Source organism: Lissotriton helveticus, chromosome 11 (assembly GCF_964261635.1).
Source record: "Lissotriton helveticus chromosome 11, aLisHel1.1, whole genome shotgun sequence".
Taxonomy (NCBI): domain Eukaryota; kingdom Metazoa; phylum Chordata; class Amphibia; order Caudata; family Salamandridae; genus Lissotriton; species Lissotriton helveticus.
The window spans coordinates 310,281,627-310,301,253 of NC_136072.1; the positions used below are offsets into that span (position 1 = coordinate 310,281,627).

Genomic DNA, 19,627 nt, shown 5'->3' on the forward strand with positions numbered 1-19,627 from the left:
CCATCTCGAGTGACACTCATCTCCTGGCAGGGGGCGACCTGAACTGCCATTTTGAGCCTCTAGAGGGTATGAAGGATGATGTTCTATTGGCAGAGGATGACTACTGGTCGATACCAGCGACACAGGCCCCATCTCCGAGGGCATGGTCCCCTCTAGCCATACAGATAACGTCTCTAACTCTAAATCATTCCTTACGGGCATGTAATGTCTGTACGCCTTCTGATACCCCAGCCAAGTGTACTTTTAATAAACCTGTACACATGTCACGTCTTGACTACATCTTGGCTGAAACACGGTTATGGCCAAAGGTTATAGATCTAAATGTCATTACAAGAGCTGAGAGTGATCACAATGCTTTAATTCTGGAGCTGGGCCCACTCAGTATTAGTAGGACCAGCATCCCAAGCTCTGGGGATTCTGATGTTAGGCTTACGCTGTCTAATGACAGACATAGAGTCAGGTGGCATAAATTAACGGAACACCCGGAATAACTCTGGAAATTATACAGCCGGATAGTCCCCCTGTTTGTAGAGGTTGATATGCTAAATACTCAACCATTTCTCCCTGACTATTATACTAAGATGCAGGTGCTTCATGAGGATCTAGTTTCCAACCTGGCAGAGGTACTTAACCCACGGGTGGTCAAGAAGAATAAAAGGGTCCGACAATGCACCTGGTATAATGCAGCCTGCAGGAAGGCAAAGTCAGAGCTAGTACAGGCTCTAAAGATAAACAATAACAAATTTGAAATCAAAGTTAGGAGAGCACAATATAAATGGCTGACTAAACATGCAAAGGAAGAGTGGGATTATGATAAATGGTCAAGTCTATCCACTGCCCTAGCTGCGAAGGATTCCCGGAAATTTTGGTCCATAATCAATAATGGCTGCGGAGAATTGAAAGCTGCCATTGAACCAAACATTGCAGCGGATGTTTGGGAAGACCACTTCCGGGCTTTGTATTCCATTGAGGATCATCCGGATACCTCCGAAATTATATCGGCACAGCCAGCTATTATCCCACATTCTGAGGTGGTAGAGTTCACGTTGATGGAAGTTTGCAATGCAATCTCTAAACTGCCCATAGGAAAAGCCCCAGGTCTAGACAAACTTCCGGGTGACCTCTTCAGGCAGGAACCGAAGATATGGGGTCCGTATCTCCAAATTCTCTTTAACGCGGTCCTGAGAGGCATGGCGGTGCCCTGTACTTGGCTGGGTGCAGAGATAGTCCCTATTTTAAAAAGGGCTCTTCTCTGCTCCCAGCCAACTACAGGCCAATCAGCCTTATTGATGTCCCTTAGAAGATCTTTGCAACACTCATTTTGGACCGCTTGCAGGACTGGATAGAGGAGCACACAATTCTTAGTCTGTATCAAGCAGAGTTTAGGAAGAACACCTCCACCATAGACCAAATTTTCCGTTTGTTACTACTGTTTTGGAAAACGGTGAGAATAGAGGGTGGCAGCCTCTATATGGTGTTCGTTGACCTTCTCTCTGCTTTTGATCTAGTCCCTCGGGGGAAACTTGGGACAGTGCTGCTCGAGCTGGGCATACCGGTGCAACTCTTGACCATACTGATGAGGCTACACGAGGGGAACTATGCCCAAGTCAGATGTGGGAAAAATGGTGCATTGTCATCTAGATTCCCCGTTGGCAGGGGGGTAAGGCAGGGTTGTGTGCTCGCACCCACCCTGTTCTGCCTCTATGTCAACGGGGTTATACTGCACCTGAATGGAGTACAGAACAACGACGCTCCAAAGCTGGTTGGTAGTAGGTCCCTGCGATCATGTTTGCCGACGACACCCTCTTGTTGTCTAAATCCCCAATGGGGATACAGCGTACACTGGACGGCTTTGAAGAATTCTGCAGAGGTCGGGGTTCGGAGATAAATTCTCTCAAAACCAAATTTATGATCTTCAACCCCCCGCAACTACTCGGCCAAATCCCAGTCTAGGTACAACAAGACTGGAAAGGGTATTGACTTTTGACTACCTGGGGGTCACTATTAATGAGAGTTTGACGTGGGCCCCCCAGCAAATCAAGTCACAATTAAAATTGGCCCAACTCGTAGGCGGAATCCTCAAGCTTTCCAACAAGTCCACCATTAAACCTGCTGGCCCACCATTGGAGGTTTATAAACGCAAGCTAGAGGTGCGATCATGTACGGCAGCGAACTATGGGGATACTCCTGTAGGGCAGAAATCACCAAGATAGAAAATAAATTTCTAAGACAGTTGTTAGCACTACCATCTAGCACTCCACTTTTTCCTCTAAGTCTTGATTTGGGGGTCAGACCCATTGACGAGGAGCTAGCGCTTAAACCTCTCAGGTTCTGGCGCAGGCTCTGGGTAAAACCGGAGCTGCCAAACTATAGGCAGGAACTCAAAGAAATACTAACCTTTTCTAGCGCAGGGAAAATTCCCTGGCTCTTATTTATAAAGAATGAATGCTCAAGGCTAGAAGTACCTGCCCTATGGTCTGACCCTGAGAGGGGCTGCAAAATGGTCACACGCAAGTTACTCATGAGGACATTCTGTGATAATAAACTTACTACTGCTTTGTCTAATCCCTGTGTTGCAACCTTAACTGCTTCCTTTTTAATGGTAAAAGATTGTTATAATTTTGAGCATTTTATGGATGACATATATCCTATTTTAGCAAGAAAACTGTATGTACAGTGGAGATACGGTGCTCTACCTTTGCGAGCCTTTACCAGTAGATGGTCTCCAGCTGCTTTGAAAAATTGTCCTGGGTGTAACTGTGACAAGGAAAATGATCTGCACGTTCTCTTCTTTTGTCCAGCATACTGTAAGCCCAGGAAATACTGGCTCGTACCCCTGTGCAAGAACCTGGGTTTCACACAATGTATGCATGCTTTTAGAGTACTAAAAACAGCTTTATCTAGACCTATTGTTTTTGCTGTCTCGCAATTCCTGGCAGCCATGTGGCATAAGCGAAGGCATTTAATTGCCAGAACATGATTATGGATTCACAGCCAAGAGAAAGAATACTGTTTGTTTCTGTAAATCTTGTCAATTTTTTACTGTTTTTTACCAAACTATTTATTATTCCTTTTTCTAAAGCAGTGCTTATTAACTGTAAATATTTTGTCTAATTGTCTGCATTTGGAAATTGCTGGGGAACTCATTTTTTCTTGCTATAATTAATTGAACTGCCATCCATGCACATTGTCTTTTTTATACGCTTTGCATTCTTTTATGGCACAATGCCGAAATAAAGATTTCTTGAGATGATATGATATGAGAACCTGGAAGAAGACAGACACAGATGACGAAGAAGACTTGAAGAACAGCAAGTCCAGGAGCAGCAGGAGTCAAAGACTAAGTGTCCAGACAATTGAAGAGCGATTTCGTTTCCGGCTTGAGTCTTGTCTCACAATAAATCTAAGGACCCACCCACAGGGAAGCCCTTAAGTACCCTAAGGAAAAGGTTGGAACAATTCAGAGGTCCCTCCCAAAGGAAAGACTGGACAGAGGGGAGTTTACTCCTATGTCCTTTGTCCAGGTTTGCACCAGAGCAGGAGCCAAGGGCTCCCTGAACAGGCTAAAACTGGAGTATGCAAGGAGGACACCAAATGCGCCCTTCAAAGCAGTCTGGTGGCACTGGCAAGCACCCCCACCCCAGGCCAATACACTAAGTCCTGTCTGGGATGTGGTTACAGCTCCTTGCAACAGGAAACCTATTGTTCTTCCTTCCCTTGCTTGAGCTTGGCTCAGCAGCAGGAGGCCAGAATTGTGTCTGTGGTCGGCAGCAGGACTAGCGTGCTTGCAGACTCTGAAAGGCTGTTACTGGGAGTACAGGGGGTTCCCCTAAGAGGCCCCCCAGTACATTAGATCATACTTCCAACACTGGAATCAGTGTTGTGGTATTATTCAAACATGTTTGATACCAAACATGACCGGGTTCGGTGCAGCCACTATATAGTTAGACATTTCGCAATAACTGATGTCCACTATATGTTTTTAAATTGCTGACCACACTTATAAAGCCTGGAAAATCGACTCCAGGGTTTGTAGGGGTTTCCTGCTCATGCAAGGGCACCCTCACCCTTATAACCAAGCACTCTGTCCTCAGGACTGAAGAGCCTGCCATAAGGGTGACTTATATGTTTTAAGTGCAGTGACCTTGTTGTGTAGTTCCTACAAATCAGTAGGATCTACGCATTGTTTGAACAACGTAAACTAGGGGCTTGGTACCAAGGCTGATTCCGGACACCCCCACAGGATATGTTGGTCTATAGACCAGCTAGTTAACAGTGTCACCGTAAGCCCCCCTAACCTACCAGGGAGTGAATAGTTTCTGGCAACCACTGAACATGACAGCCCTGACCCCTTCATGGGTCGTGGAAACAGTACAGAACTTTTCGCTCAGTCACTCGTGCTTACTTATTCTCAGAGAAGTATACAGACAATACACAGTGGGAGATTTTCAATATATTTATTGAACCAATGTTATTCTTGTATAGAATAAATGTCCTACAATGATTACTAGACAGAAGCAGATAAAAGCGATTACAAGCATAAAAAGCATAAATAGTAGATATAGTTCTACCATGGTTCTAAAACAATGTATACATGCTGACATATTGAACAAGACAGCAATCGAGCGTACTTCCACTCTGCAAACCCTACTCTAAGTGTACCTAGAGTGTGTGTAGCTGTAGAGCCAAGAATCCCTCATTGGACGATCCAACCCTATTACCAGGTCGGAGAGAATGAAGGACACTATCTTGGTCACGAACTGGACACCCCTCTGGAGATGTCAAACCGCTGCATGGTGAATTCTCAGCATGCACAGGCCTCTGTTGTGAGATGGAGTGCCTCCTCTGCTAATCTATTGGGATGCTCTTCTTTTATAATGGAAATCAGCCTTGCAATGTGCATATAGATTAGGGATGTTAAGGATATGTAGATAGCCCTGCCACACCGTGGATGAAGATAGAGATGAGATTTGTAGATAGTGCGAAAAGAGACATTGTACATGGTGTTCACTGCATTGTGATACTGTTATGCAAAGCTAGATGTGTAAACAAGTTTAGTTTCAGGGAAACTAATCCAACATTGTCGCACACGCAAATATGTGCAAAAGGTTACTGCTGAAAAATAGGACAACGTAAAAAATAAGCTGCTTCACTACATGGGCCCAGCATGGGAATATAACAATCTCAGATATAAGGAAACTTATAGCTGTCGTGAGAGGTGCAAGCACCAACTCACACAAGCTGCAATAGCAGGCCTGTAGTCAGAGTTTAAGTGGACAACTATGCATGGCACAATACATGCTGCAGTCCATGGGAGACCCCTGGTGTACCTATGCCCTAGGAACCATATACTAGGGACAAACAAGGGTACACCAGTAGCCAATTGAGGAGGTACAAAAGTACTTACCAGGTTAATTTAGGGGAGAAAGTTCAATGACTGGGGCCCTGATTAGTAGGACCATTAAGGAAGTAACTCGCAATCAGGAACAAAAAGAATGCAGACGTGATACTGAGGCTGAGGATTATTATATGGGACCTAAAAAGCTGGAAAATCTTGATTAGCGGAGCAATTTATGGTGCCGCACTAACCCTGTTTAAAGTCAAATTAAGACTACAACCCCTCATTGACCAATGGACCGTTTGGACAATAAAAAGATTGATGTAAAGGAATGAAGGAATAAAAGGAACACATTACCAGTTCATCAATATCCTGGGGATTTTATACATTGGAAGTGATTTATCACCCAATTTCTAAAATAAGCCTATATGCCTTATATAATCAATTAGTGAACAACTTTGTTTTTTTCAATAAGCTTTTCCTGAAGAAGGTGGTGTCCATCAACACAAGTCCACCGAAACGCCGCGTCAACAACTTGTTTTTACTGTATTGTTTTTTTTTGTCATTTGCATTTGTTTTATGCCTTTGTAGAGAGTCACAGTGAGGGTAATTTTATGTGAATACAATTTACAATAGGAAGAAAGACATATAAGGCCTTCTGTTTTTAATATAAGATGTGTTGACAGTCTAAAAACTGTTTGATGGAATAGATTACTGGTTATCCAATATATAGGAATAACCCTCTGCGATCTCTTTTATAATATTGCTGATATTTTTTAATGTATTGTATTGCTATATAAACAAGAAAACCTTTTAATAAAGGAGGAGATACTTTTTGCAAAAACATGACTTATAGTTTGGTATGACTGTGTGTGAATGGTTGTGAAAATAACAGTTGGAAGACTTAAATAATAGACTAACGAGGGGGGCATTAAATGATGCCTGATAAGCAGGATCCCAGTCAGTCTAGGTCAAAAACACAGGCACCATGCAAAAAGTGGGGGTAACCATGAAAGCAGATCCTACTTTCCTACAGATAGTTGCACCTATACCTCTGTGGGAGACCCTTCAGGATAGTCGGAGCTCACCAGCCACTAGACCCACTGTTCTGAGGCATAGCACCCTATCCACCGCCTCACATTGAAAGCTGGGTCATCAGTTATATCATTCCACTTTGAAGTGACTGACCGACAAGGGTCCAAAAATCTGGCTTGCTTCCTCTCACATCAACCGCCCCAAGCTGGAAAGGAAGAACATGAGGCAGGGACAACAGAGGAGTACATTTGCATGGTTTTTAACAAAGGTGATTGAAGCCCTACAGCATGGCTCATGACATAACTTCCTACGAAACGCCAATAGTTGGTCTGGCCCAGATGAAGAGAGGCTCACACAAATGTGGAGGGTTTGGGATGAACTCAGTGCCACTCAAGAGGGCCTCATATTAAGAGGTTGCAGATTGATGATCTCTGAGAGTCTACAGCACCAAGTAGTAATGTTAGCCCATAGGGGGCAACAGCAAAAACGAAGTTGCGCATGCGCGAGAAAGTGTGGTTCCCAGATCTAGAGGCATGGGTGGATGAGTTAGTGCAACAATGTCCTGTATGTCAACTCACTAGCCGCCCTGAAGCTCCAGCACCAGTCATCACTGGAAACCCCTGCACCACTCTGTGGTCCATGATGAGCATAGACTTCGGGAGCTACCTAGATGTTACAATAACCTTGGACCTTATGGACAGCTATTCCAAATGCCCAGTAGTCAAAGTGATTTAATCAATGGTGTTTGCTAATGTAGCGTGGAAAAGGTTTTCGCTTTATTCGGCTTGCCAGAAAAAATTAAAACAGACAACGGGCCACCGTTTCGAGGACCAGAGTTTAAATATCTACTTGAGCACCTGGGAATCAGGCATTGTCGTATCACGCCCCAATGGCTGCAAGTAAACAGGGAGGTCGAATGCTTAATGCGGACCCTGCAGAAGTCTTTCAGGATTGCCACAGTTGAAGGTGTCAACTCAGAAGTCATCCTTCAAATATTCCTACGTAAATATGGAGGAATGACACATTGCACTACGCAGTGCCCCCTTTGGTCTATAAAGCCTAATGGGACTAGAAGAGACATGATCTCAGTTCACGGGGAGTGGACTTCAACCACATATGACCTGGCAAGTACCCAGGCATGGCGTACACTGACTAAAAAATGAGCAAGCCTTAAGAGAAGACAACAAGCAATGCAGAGTGACAGTGTGCTCATCAGAGAGAAGGATGGAAGTTCAGAACGCCTTTCGAACCAGGAGTGTGGACAGTGCTCAGCACGGATAACACCATGATGACAGCCCAATAGGATGGAGACTGTCAGTAGAAACATTTTGTGGGTCTGAAAGGGAATAGGCTGGGTCAGCTAGAGCCCAAAATGAAGAGACCGGCGAGGCTGATTGTAATAAAGAAGGTCCACACGAGGTGATGATTCAGATAGGAGGTATTTATTACAACCTCATCCAACAGCCAGCAAGGGCCAACTGACACTTTCAGAACACTTACTCAACAGAACCTTAGACAGACCTGGTTCCATGCTAGAACATTGGGCATGGAACCAAGTCACATCATCACACTCCTTCCCCTTTACATTTTAAAAGGTACAACTGAAAATTGTGTTACAGAAAAGAGAAACAACTTAAAAGTTAACTATTACTTCACAAAATCACGCAAGTAAGTAGGAAGTTTGCGAACTCTCACACTCTTGCGAGAAGACCCAGGCTTCAAGCAAACATCAGAAGAAAATCGGCTAGAAGCAACATTATCCGGGTCACACATATCTCCCCCACCAAAATGTACAACACGACTATGGTTCCAAATGCGACCATCATCTGTTTTTACAGCATTTTTAAAAAGTTTAATAACAGTTCTGGGTGATGTAAATTTTGACCAGCTTTGGCACCCAACCGGAGCTTTGATCTTGACTTTTTCCCCAACCTTGAAGTAAGAGACTTTACCATATCTCTGAGCATCAACATACATTTTTCTTTTCTTCTGAAGAGACAATTCTTTGTCTCTCCACACGCCAATGGCATTGTTCTTCAACCCCTTATCTATAACCATCCACCCAGGGCACAAACTAGTATTAGCAGACCTTCCCCTGAAAAGTTCAAAAGGAGATTTACCCGTTGAGGAATGAGGAGTAAACCTGTAAGCCGTAATGCGATTCTGCAACTCTTTTCTCCAATCAAAACAGTTAGCTTTTGCCAATTGAATACTCTCCTTCAAAGTCCTGTTGAATCTTTCCAAAGCACCATTTGCTTCTGGATGATACAATGAAATATTTGTATGTACCACACCATACTTTAGCAAATAGTCCTCCATCACACCTGAACAGAATTGGGGACCATTGTCCGAAAGAATAGAATTTGGGAAGCTCTCACGTTTAAATACAGAATCCAAAAATTTGATCACCGATTGAGTTGTGATCTCCCTTACTGAACTTACTTCAACCCAACGTGAATACAAATCTAACAACACAATTAAATAAGGAGTCTGTTGTTCCCCATGCAAGGGTCCCACTCTGTTGATGGCTACCTCATCCCAGGGACACTTTGGTAAATTTCAACAAACCATAGGTGGACATCTTGGTTTTAGTACCTTATCACTTACATGACAAGGTACACACTCCCGAACAGCACGTTCCACCATTAAATCTAACCCTGGCCACCAAAAATCTTGTCGGATGCGCTCTTTTGTCTTGGAAATACCCATATGGCCTTCATGTGCCATGTTAACAATAGTATTCCTTAAATTCAAAGGTGGAATCATTCTTGTGCCTCTCACGAGAACCCCATCAACAATGGCTAACTCGTGCAATTAAGGACCATGGTTTACTAAGACATTGGGTTTTATTTTGAGTTAATAAACTCATAACAGTTAACAGCTCATCATCTTATCTCATACTCTTCATCAAATTGAGCATCTTCTCCGAGGCAGTTTTCTTTTCCCACTACCTCCACTAACCGTGACAAACAGTCTGCTGACACATTCGTACTTCTGGGAATGTACTCAAACCTAAAATTGAACTCCTGTAAGGAGATCACCCATCTTCTTATTCTAGAAGAAATGGAATCTAGTCCTTTTTTCTCAAATACCTCCTTAAGAGGCTTATGATCAGATCTGACAACAAAAGAGGAACCCCACACAAATTTTCTAAATTTGTTAATAGCCCAGAATATCGCTAAAGCTTCTTTTTCGATAACCAAATAATTTGTTTCTGCGCCCCTTAAGCATCTTGAAGCACAGGCAATTAATTCCTCTTGGTCGTTATGAACTTGGAAAAGAAGAGCTCCAAGTCCCTTCATACTTGCCTCCGTGACTATAAAAGTAGGATTTCCAGGTATAAAAGCTTGTAGGTTCAGTGCACTCTTAAGATCTTTCTTAATTTGTTTGAACTCCGCACTGCATTCATCAGACCAACAAACTCAGTATTTTTACACATTAACCTCCTGAGATGAACAGTTTTGTCAGCAACATTTTTCACATACTTATTATAAAATTCAGCCATGCCCAAAAATGAAGAAACTTCTTCTTTTGAACAATGTTCCTTCAACATCTCAATAGTATCAACCAAATCTTTTTTAGGTCTAACCCCTTGCCGAGAAATATGGTGACCCAAATAATCAAGTTCAGTAACGCCAAACTTGCATTTATCACGCCGTAAAGATAACCCAGCCTCAAGCATTCTTTTCAGGACAGAATTTACTCTTTCATCATGTTCTTTCACATCCTTCCCACAGATCAACACATCATCCTGATAACATCTAACTCCTGGTATACCCTTAAAAAGATCATTCATTATTCTCTGGAACACAGAGGCTGCGGAAACCAGCCCAAAAGGCATCCTCAAAAACTTGAATGCACCCATAGGCGTTATAAAAGCCGTCAACTCCTGGCACTCTTTACTAAGAGGAACTTGGTGGTAGGCCGATGCCATGTCCAAGGTGGTGAAATAACAAGCACCATCCAATGTTGATACCAATTCCTCAATATTGGGGAGAGGGAATATGTCAACCACCACTTCTTTATTTAACGCCCGAAGGTCCACACACAAACAAATCTCATTATTAGGCTTGCGCGCTACGACAATGGGGGCTAACCATTCCGTAGCTTAAACAGGCTGAATGACCCCAGTGGACAACAACCTATCAATCTCTTTTTGTACCGCCTCTTGAACACAAATAGGAATGCGTGACCTTAGCCGCAACTGGTTTAGCACCAAGCTTCAATTTTATGTGGTGATTGTAACCTTTTAAACACCCCAAAGTGTCACAAAACAACCCTTCAAATTCCTTCACAAATTTATTCTCTATACCACCAACAGACTGTACTTGAACAGAAGGCTGTGCATTAGGGTTAAGAATGATGCCTAAACGAGCTTGGTGAGTCCAGCTCAGTAAATGATCACTCCTTTCGACTACATACATTTTTGCGTCTGTGAATCTTCCATTGTACTCTATGCAATCAACAAAATAACCTAACAACTTAATGGGTAACCCTCCATAACCCGTTGGCCTAATATCAGGTTTCATCAATTTCGTCTTGTCCTGAAATTCATTTTTGAAAAGATCCTTAGAAACAAAGGTGATGTGAGAACACAAATCAAATTTCATCTTGACCCTGACATCATCCACCATGACCCACTCAGAGGGATGTTCCACCTCACCTTCACTTACTTGGAAACAAACTTCTTTTATTTCAGTCCTTGAGTCCCTTCTATTACGCAAACAACAATTTTTCCCATATGTCCTTTCTTACCACATACATTACAATTGACTCTGAGAGCTGGACAGTCTTTCGCATTTGCCATATGCCCAAACCTGCCACATCTGTAACAATTTCCTTGAAAAGACGTCGCACTTCTCCTCCCTAGCTGTGAATTCACTGTTCTACCATCATCCACAGTACCTTTCTCTCGGATATTCTCATCACTTTTCTTTTTACTTTCATCTTTCTGTACTACTTGACACTCAACTTCCTCCACTTTACTACTGGCAGTATCTTCTTTACTCACCTTGCTTAACTCTCCCACACACTTTAACATATGCTCTACCCGTTTGGCAATAATCATAACTTCGTCCAACGGCGGCTCATCTTTCAACCGCAACTCTTCTCTAATTTTGTCGCTAGAACATCTCAACACAAACTGATCCCTAATCCTTTCCTCCACCAATTCACCAAATTTACAACTTGAAGCCAATTTTGGCAAAGAGGTAATTAATTCCTCAACACTCTCATCCTTTCTTTGTTCCCGTAAAATCAAATAGCAGAAATGACGTAGATTTACCTCCAGAAGCATCTAACTACGTCATTATTCTGACTGGAGTTCCGGTTGTGCCAGAAGGAATTACAGAATCCTACATTAGTCTTAAAAATAAAGTCATATATTGGCTACGAAACAACAGACCTCTCCCACCACATTTAAATGGAGATATAATATTTGTAAGACGGTGTAACTGGGTGGGTCCTCGACCTAAAGATATCGAGGGGGATGTGGTGATAGTTAACTTTAGAGATCACAGAGTCATAACGTACATCAGTGATTGGTTTCCAGGGAGAAGGGAGGGTAGCGTATCGTCTCGTAACCTGAGCTATTTTTATCCTGAAGCTCTGATGACGCCTCTCAATTATCCACCAAAACTGGGTCGTTATGATCCTCTGCAATTTCCCTACCGTAACTCTCACCCTACTGCCTTAAGAAAGCAAACAAACAGTTCTCCCCCTTTTTTCCCACCCCAACGCCCAAATAGGTTCTTTCTTCCTCCTGGTAACAGTTATCATCCTATAAATCCAAATGAGTATTGGAACATTCCATTACACAATTTATTTGATCCCCTCTCTGGTTTAGAGGAAAATGAATGACTCATTACACCTGTTCTCCAAGTAGGAAGCACTCATGAGTGCTCGAGCGATTGTAAAATATCAAACGAACCCTTTATTGGTGCTCCTACTCTCACTAGTAGACCATCTGAGCCCCTACAAGTCACGACGGGGGGTCATTGTCTTTCGCAATTAGATCAGAATTCGAGCTTAGAGGATGGCTCCGAGCTCTCGAACTCTACTAAAATGCGAAACACACTGCTAAATTCATCTCACTATGAAGAGAAACATAATTGTTTTGTAGGGTGTAACCTTATACATAATAGTTCTGCTAGCTCGATTACTTCTGGAGAGTGTACTCCTGGAAAATCATTGACACAGTTTGTTAACCAACTGGAAGCTAACTTAGGGGGGAATGCTGGGAATGATGATACTGTATTGTCTTATAAATCATGCTCTACTACCTATGAGGGGGAAAAAGGGGTTGTGCCTATGTATCCCACATATATATCGGTTTCCTCCCCCAACCTGGTCCTTAACTGGAATGTGGCAGGCCTTGCTACTAAAATTGGTTCTCAATCATGGTTGGATTTAGTGAACAGTTATGCTATCCTATGCTTCCAGGAAACATGGGCATTAAATCCTGTCCATCTTCTTGGGTATCCGACCTTCCATTCACCAGCTCTAGTAAGCAATCAGGGAAGAAACAGGGGTGGTTTATGCATCTATGTTAGTATCTCTAGTGGACTTACTGTGTTGAAATACATTCCTATGGAATTTTACCAGGTTGTTGTGATTGGATGGGGTAGTTCTCTTAATCTTATTCTAGTGAATTTTTATAACAATGTGGCCTTAGAAAACCTGAAACGAATTTTAAATGAATTAAGTCACACAATTGTCACATTAAAAGAATCTATAGGTAGGGAGTGCGTCCTCGCTTGGTTGGGCGATTTCAATTGTAATATTTGCCAATATGGCCCGAAGGGAATCTGTGGTTTTGGATCCCCCTTGGACGACACTCCGAACCATTTTACCCATTCCAAAACAGGGGATATTTTAAATAATTTTCCTTTTTATTTTAACTTGTCCTATATAAACGATTTATGCTCACCACCCATACCTTTTTACCCAACTTTTCATGGGAGAGGTTGTAACACCGTGATAGATTTCACGCTTTTTTCTAAAACACATGCTTACTTACTCTCATCATGGAAAACGTTGGATGACATTTATGGCGACCATTATGCAATAGCATTTAATATTAATAAGCCTATTCCTAAGCAGGCACTTAGGGAAAATTCTATCACCTATCAACAACCTATTTCCGTTGGGTGCATCAACGGTTACACCCTCAAATGGGATAAGGTTGACCCTGCGGTGCTCCTTGACAATTTATTTTCTGCAAGAAAGGTAGAGATCGACACGTGTCTATCTCCCTCAGAATATCCTTTAAAAATCCTGGCTTCCTTCTCAAAAATACAAGAGTCGTTAAAATTCTTACTCTCTCGCCAGTTTAAATCAGGACCTCATAAACCCAAAGGGTGGTTTGATAAGAATTGTACATCTGCACTAAAATCTCTAAAAAAGGCTTTACATGCCACGCCTAGATCCCCAGGTGAGATCCGCCAGGCCAGACACCAGTATCGCGCTGCGATAAAGAGTAGGGAGAAAACCTTGAAACAGGAGGCTTGGCAAGCTTTAATTTCTTCTTCTGAAAACAGAGATCCAACCGCCTTTTGGAAGGCCGTAAACGCCCCCTTTGTCCGGGGAAAAAAAACCAAGATGTTAGATTTAGCAATAAATGGGGATACATGGTTGGCCCATTTTCAAAATCTGTATGGTAACTCAGTTCCTTCCCATTTATCACCCCTGGGTCTTACTTCATCATGTAATAATTTTGGACCCTCTATGGGAAACCTTCCGTTGGATATTGTTTTCACTTGTGATAAGGTTACTCTGGCCATAAGAGAAAGTCCATCAGGCAAGGCACCGGGCCCAGACGCAATACCAATTGACGTTTTCAAAGCTGAAATTGATCTCTGGGCCCCTTTACTAACCCTCGTGATAAATTATGCAAATACCCATGGACTTATAGCAACGTGGTCAGAAGCGATAGTAGTCCCTATTTTTAAAAAGGGGGACAGACACGATCCATCTTGCTATCGCCCAATTGAAGGTAGCTGGCCGTATTATTTTAAAGCGTGTGCAACAATGGATCGAGGATGCCAACATTTTATCGATCTTTCAGTATGGATTTCGCCCAGGCATGGGAACGGTTGAGCAGAGTTTAAATTTATATTTTCTAATTTCTAAATACACCGAAGCCAAGAAAGGGAACCTTTTTATTACTTTTATTGATTTGAGTTCAGCTTTTGATTGTGTTGGTCACAATCAGTTATGGTCCACTCTAGAGGACCTGGGTTTGGACCTCTCAATCCTTAATTTCATCAAGGAAATATACAGGGATGCAGGGGCAAGGGTGCGCTTTGGTCAACGTGGGGAGTGTTCGTCAAGATTTTCTATCAAGAGGGGGGTGAGACAGGGGTGCATCTTAGCCCCCCTACTCTTCTCCCTCTACATAAACGCGATTGGGGACCACCTTAAGAGCTTTCAAAATGATTACCCCTTAGCCCAGGGCCACCCCGTCCCCATCCTTTTGTATGCGGACGATGCCGCTATTATGTCCCAAACCAGGCTGGGCCTACAAAGGGCTGTCTCAAAGTTTACACTTTTTATGAGGGAAAAGGGACTTAAGGTTAATATATCAAAAACCTTTTCCATGTCTTGTAGACAAGGAACAAAGAAAACACCGTGCCCCATTTTTATAGAGGGTAGAAAGATAGAGACCATAGATCAATTTCCCTATCTTGGGATCTCCTTCTACAGGAAGTGTTCCTGGCATATAGCAATTAAAGCCAGAAGGTTAGCGTTCTCTGGGGCGATTGGAGCCTTGCAGAACTTTGCGGCCAAAATTGGGGGTAGACCTGTAAAGGAGTTGATTGCAATATATAAGGCGAAATGTGTAGCTACGGCCACCTATGGTTCTGGTATCTGGGGGATTGATACCTCAATTTCAATCCAACAAACAGAAAATTGCTTTCTCAGATACCTCCTGGGGGTCCCTAAATCAACACCTAGCTATTTTGTACACATAGAACTTGGTCTCCCCTATATCTCCGATATAATAATGACTGAGCCCATCTTGTTATGGCATAAGTTGTGGCTAACCCCAGAGACAGTCTTTAATCGTAACATAATATCTGATTGCTTACACCTTGATGGTGTAAAGCATATTAAATGGCTGTCTTTTGTGGAAAACATGTTGACCGAGATTTGCCACCCTGAGTTTTTTAAGAATCCATCTAGTATGGAAATAATGCCAAGGAAAGTGTTACGTAAATTGGCTATGGATCACCTAGCAAATAAAAGATGGTCCACTGAAAAACTTAAAAAATCAGTGTTAGCCTACCAACAAATTACAACGGAACAGGGTTTGCAATTGTACCTTGTTAGTGACACTAATTGTTATACCAGAATGCTTCTTGCAAGGCTTAGATTGGGTTCTTTTTATCGTTTAATCACTTTCCCAGTCTGTAATGACTGGACTAGAGAATTGCCCCCCTGCCCCTGTGATGATCTCGCCCCTCAATCTAATATGCATTCTATTTTATTGTGTAAGTTTTATCAGGTTCCAAGAAAGATCCTACTTAAACCAATTCTCAAGAAGTGGGGCCTCCGGTCTTGTAGAAATGCTTTTCTTAGACTACAACGGCTGGAAACAATGGAAGTGGTCCACACTCTAGCCAAATTCTTGAAACTTTTGGTAAAGTTTAGGAACTCGATGTAATATATCAAATGTATATATGAATTCTAGAAATTTTTTAAAGGTATAATATTTTAAAGATTATAATATTCTTAATTTTATCCTTGAATTTTTAAAAATGCATTAGTCACTTTCCGATAATACTCCTGTTTTCTCTAAAATGTTTGCTTCTACCAAAATGGAAATGTACCGGCACTTTGTGACTTATATCTGTTTTTAGTCATGTATGTTTTTTAACAAATGTATGCTTTTATGATATTACAGTGTATATCGAAATAAAGCTTTTTTGAATTTGAATTTGAATTTGACTCTGAGAGCTGGACAGTCTTTCGCATTTGCCATATGCCCAAACCTGCCACATCTGTAACAATTTCCTTGAAAAGACGTCGCACTTCTCCTCCCTAGCTGTGAATTCACTGTTCTACCATCATCCACAGTACCTTTCTCTCGGATATTCTCATCACTTTTCTTTTTTACTTTCATCTTTCTGTACTACTTGACACTCAACTTCCTCCACTTTACTACTGGCAGTATCTTCTTTACTCACCTTGCTTAACTCTCCCACACACTTTAACATATGCTCTACCCGTTTGGCAATAATCATAACTTCGTCCAACGGCGGCTCATCTTTCAACCGCAACTCTTCTCTAATTTTGTCGCTAGAACATCTCAACACAAACTGATCCCTACTCCTTTCCTCCACCAATTCACCAAATTTACAACTTGAAGCCAATTTTGGCAAAGAGGTAATAAATACCTCAACACTCTCATCCTTTTTTGTTCCCGCAGCCCAAAATAAAACCTCTCTACAATGGTGCTAACTTTAGGGAAGTAGTGTAAATCTAGCTGTTTTACACAAATTTCATATTCATTTTACACCCCTTTGAACTGCTAGCGCAAGTTGTGGCAAATTTTCTAAAACTTCCTGACCTTCACCCCCTAGGCAGTGTAGCAACAGGGCTTGTTTCCTCTCTGCACTCAAATTTGTGCCACAGACCCTTGCATAATTTTCAAAAATCTTTTTCCATTTTTTCCATTTTATTGCTGGCCCCCCTGGATCTGACAAAAAAACGGTGGAGCTGTCACATTTTGCATTTTCCCTCTTTCCCTTTACTACGCTAATGAAGTACAATATAAGAAACCCCTTCCATTTTTTTTTTTACCCAAATATAAAGAAAGCTAAACAAAAAGCAAATGTTTACTTATGTACTTCTAATAGGTGTGCCTGTCACCGTGAGTCCAAGCACAATAATCAAATATTGCAAGAAAGAGAAGAAAAAAAAAACGAAACAGTTACCAAAAGATGTTATTTTCTTATTGCCCAAAGTATTTGTGAAGGTAATTCTCACCACCGACAGCTACTAATACTTGGAAACCTAGAGCTGTCAACACGAAGCGAAAGTATTTCCTACCACCGACAGTTGCTTGTATCCGTAATCCCCACAGCTGCCAATTCAAAGCAACCAAGTCAAAGATGAGCGTGTCACCGCAACGACAAGTCCAAACAGTTTTTTTTAAACTGCTTCTTCCGGTGTGCTTGTCACCGTGATAACAAGCTCAAAATACTCCACGCGTTGATCCAGCTCCTTCTTCCAGGTGTGCTTGTCACCGTGACGACAAGCTCAAAATGCCTCATACACCGATACCGTTTGCCGTACGTCGGTGCCATTTCCCTGGGCGATTTGGCTTGCTCTAAACATCCAGGACTTTCTCCAAAGCCAATCGAGCTTGCTCAACCACACGCCAGACAACAGCTTCTGGGCTTATTTCTTGTGGAGCATCGCGCTTTCTTTCTGCCTCTCACCGCAGTGGAACGCAAGCAGAGCGTCGCGCTTGCTTTAAGCTTCTCGTCGCAGTGGAACGCATGCAGGCCTGTGCGTGTCACCTAGATCCATCGCTCCAGAAACACCACGCTACTTGCACATCACTGCCACACCTCCCGATTCCTCCTCACGGAAACTGCATTGGAACCGACACCTCTCCACAGCCCACTCCGCCTCGCATAATATATGACGAAGTGCCCAAAACTGCAAGTACGCCTTCTTTTACATCCCCCCCCATAAAAATAGACGTTACTTCTTGTTGTTGTTGAGGTTGTAAATCTTAGCGAGTCCGCCTCTCCATCCAAGCGTCGCCAGTGTAATAAAGAAGGTCCACACGAGGTGATGATTCAGATAGGGGGTATTTATTACAACCTCATCCAACAGCCAGCAAGGGCCAACTGACACTTTCAGAACACTTACTCAACAGAACCGTAGACAGACCTGGTTCCATGCTAGAACATTGGGCAAGTCACATCATCACACTGATGCCCTGCGCCCTTGGATAAGAGACCTTGAGTGAAGTACCCCCAGGGAGGACCGGAGCAGGAGAGAGAAATGGTACAGACGCTCACAGTGACCAGAACACAGAAAAGAGACCAGACAACTCTTGTCATCAGCGGTATCATCTAAGGTTAGACCCCTGGCCAAACCAAAGGACTTTGTGAGACATGGCCAAGAATAGAGTTCCATGCTAAGTTGGGAATGGATGTAGTGAGCCACACAGACTCTTGCATGGTAGCGCGCTGACCCGGATGTTCAGGTTCTACATCCTCTGGCCAGGCGTGGACAGAGGCTATATAATAAAGTGGTTTTAGACTAACTGAACCTGATATTTCCTAATGTATAGTTAAAAAGCTACCTTTTTGGACAGCAGAGGTCTGAATGGTTAATGCTTGAAGGGGCCTCAGTACATTTCATTGTCGTCCAATGACTATACTTGACAGCCCTGCTTCTGATTAACTCATTGAAGGACAAACATATTGGGCTCTTCTATACTCAATATATTGTAGCTCACATGAAAAACGTACACACGATCGTTCCTTTAGAACAGTACCGAAGCATAAACCGTTCAGAACATGCTCGGGAGAGGATGTGGAGTAATGGCCAGAGCTGCCGATTTTTTTTTTACTGATTTAATTGCGAAAACTCCACCAGAAGGTATTGGAGCGCTTTACACATTTTTTTTGTAGGCACGGGGAGATTAAGTGATTTGCACAGAATCACAGGCTGTGGATGCAACTCCCACTTATTCTCCCTTGTACCCACCAAAAATGAATATTCCTTGCGTGATGTAACTGCCTGGTGCTTGTGTGAAGCGCTCCAGTAGTTTCGGGTCGAGTTCGCGCTATGTAAAATCGCAAATACATTTGTTTAAAAACCCACCAATGTGTTTCTCTCTTCATCACACTATATTAATTTCCAATCCTGGCTGGCACAGCTTACGTCCGGGACGCGCTCCCTCCGCCCTCTGCTCTCTTTACTCAATCTTCCCGCCCCGTCATGGAACAACTGCGCGCTCTTTGATGACGCGCAGCTCTGCGTCAGTGTTTTCTGGCATGGCCCTTCCGTAAACACTTAACTCGTGTGCAGTGTGAGCAACGAAGGCGATAGATGGCTTCCGGGAATAGCGGTGAACCTGGAGATATAGAAGAGGACGCGTCGCAGCTCCTCTTCCCCAAAGGTAAGAGGAAGATTCGCCTTCCTGAGAAACATGCTACCCTACAAAGACTCACTCCTCGTAGGGTTGCCAGCACACACACTGTGCACCCATTGATATCAGAAATTGTTTGT

The 19,627-nt window shown here is 42.8% G+C and overlaps 1 protein-coding gene across 2 annotated transcripts in view; it reads left to right on the forward strand.

Annotated features, from left to right (window-relative positions):
* The window catches only part of POLR2D (RNA polymerase II subunit D), a 616,144-nt gene that overhangs the window by 476,653 nt on the left and 119,864 nt on the right, over positions 1 to 19,627 (forward strand). Inside the window, exon 1 of one of the 2 annotated variants that reach the window (XM_078665585.1) lies at positions 19,358 to 19,517. The exons of the other annotated variant lie outside the window; for it this stretch is intronic. Within the exon in view, the coding sequence (XP_078521711.1) occupies positions 19,448 to 19,517 (70 nt within the window). The 5' untranslated portion in view covers positions 19,358 to 19,447. Of the gene's footprint in view, positions 1 to 19,357; positions 19,518 to 19,627 lie in introns of those variants that run through there. 2 annotated transcript variants of the gene reach the window in all.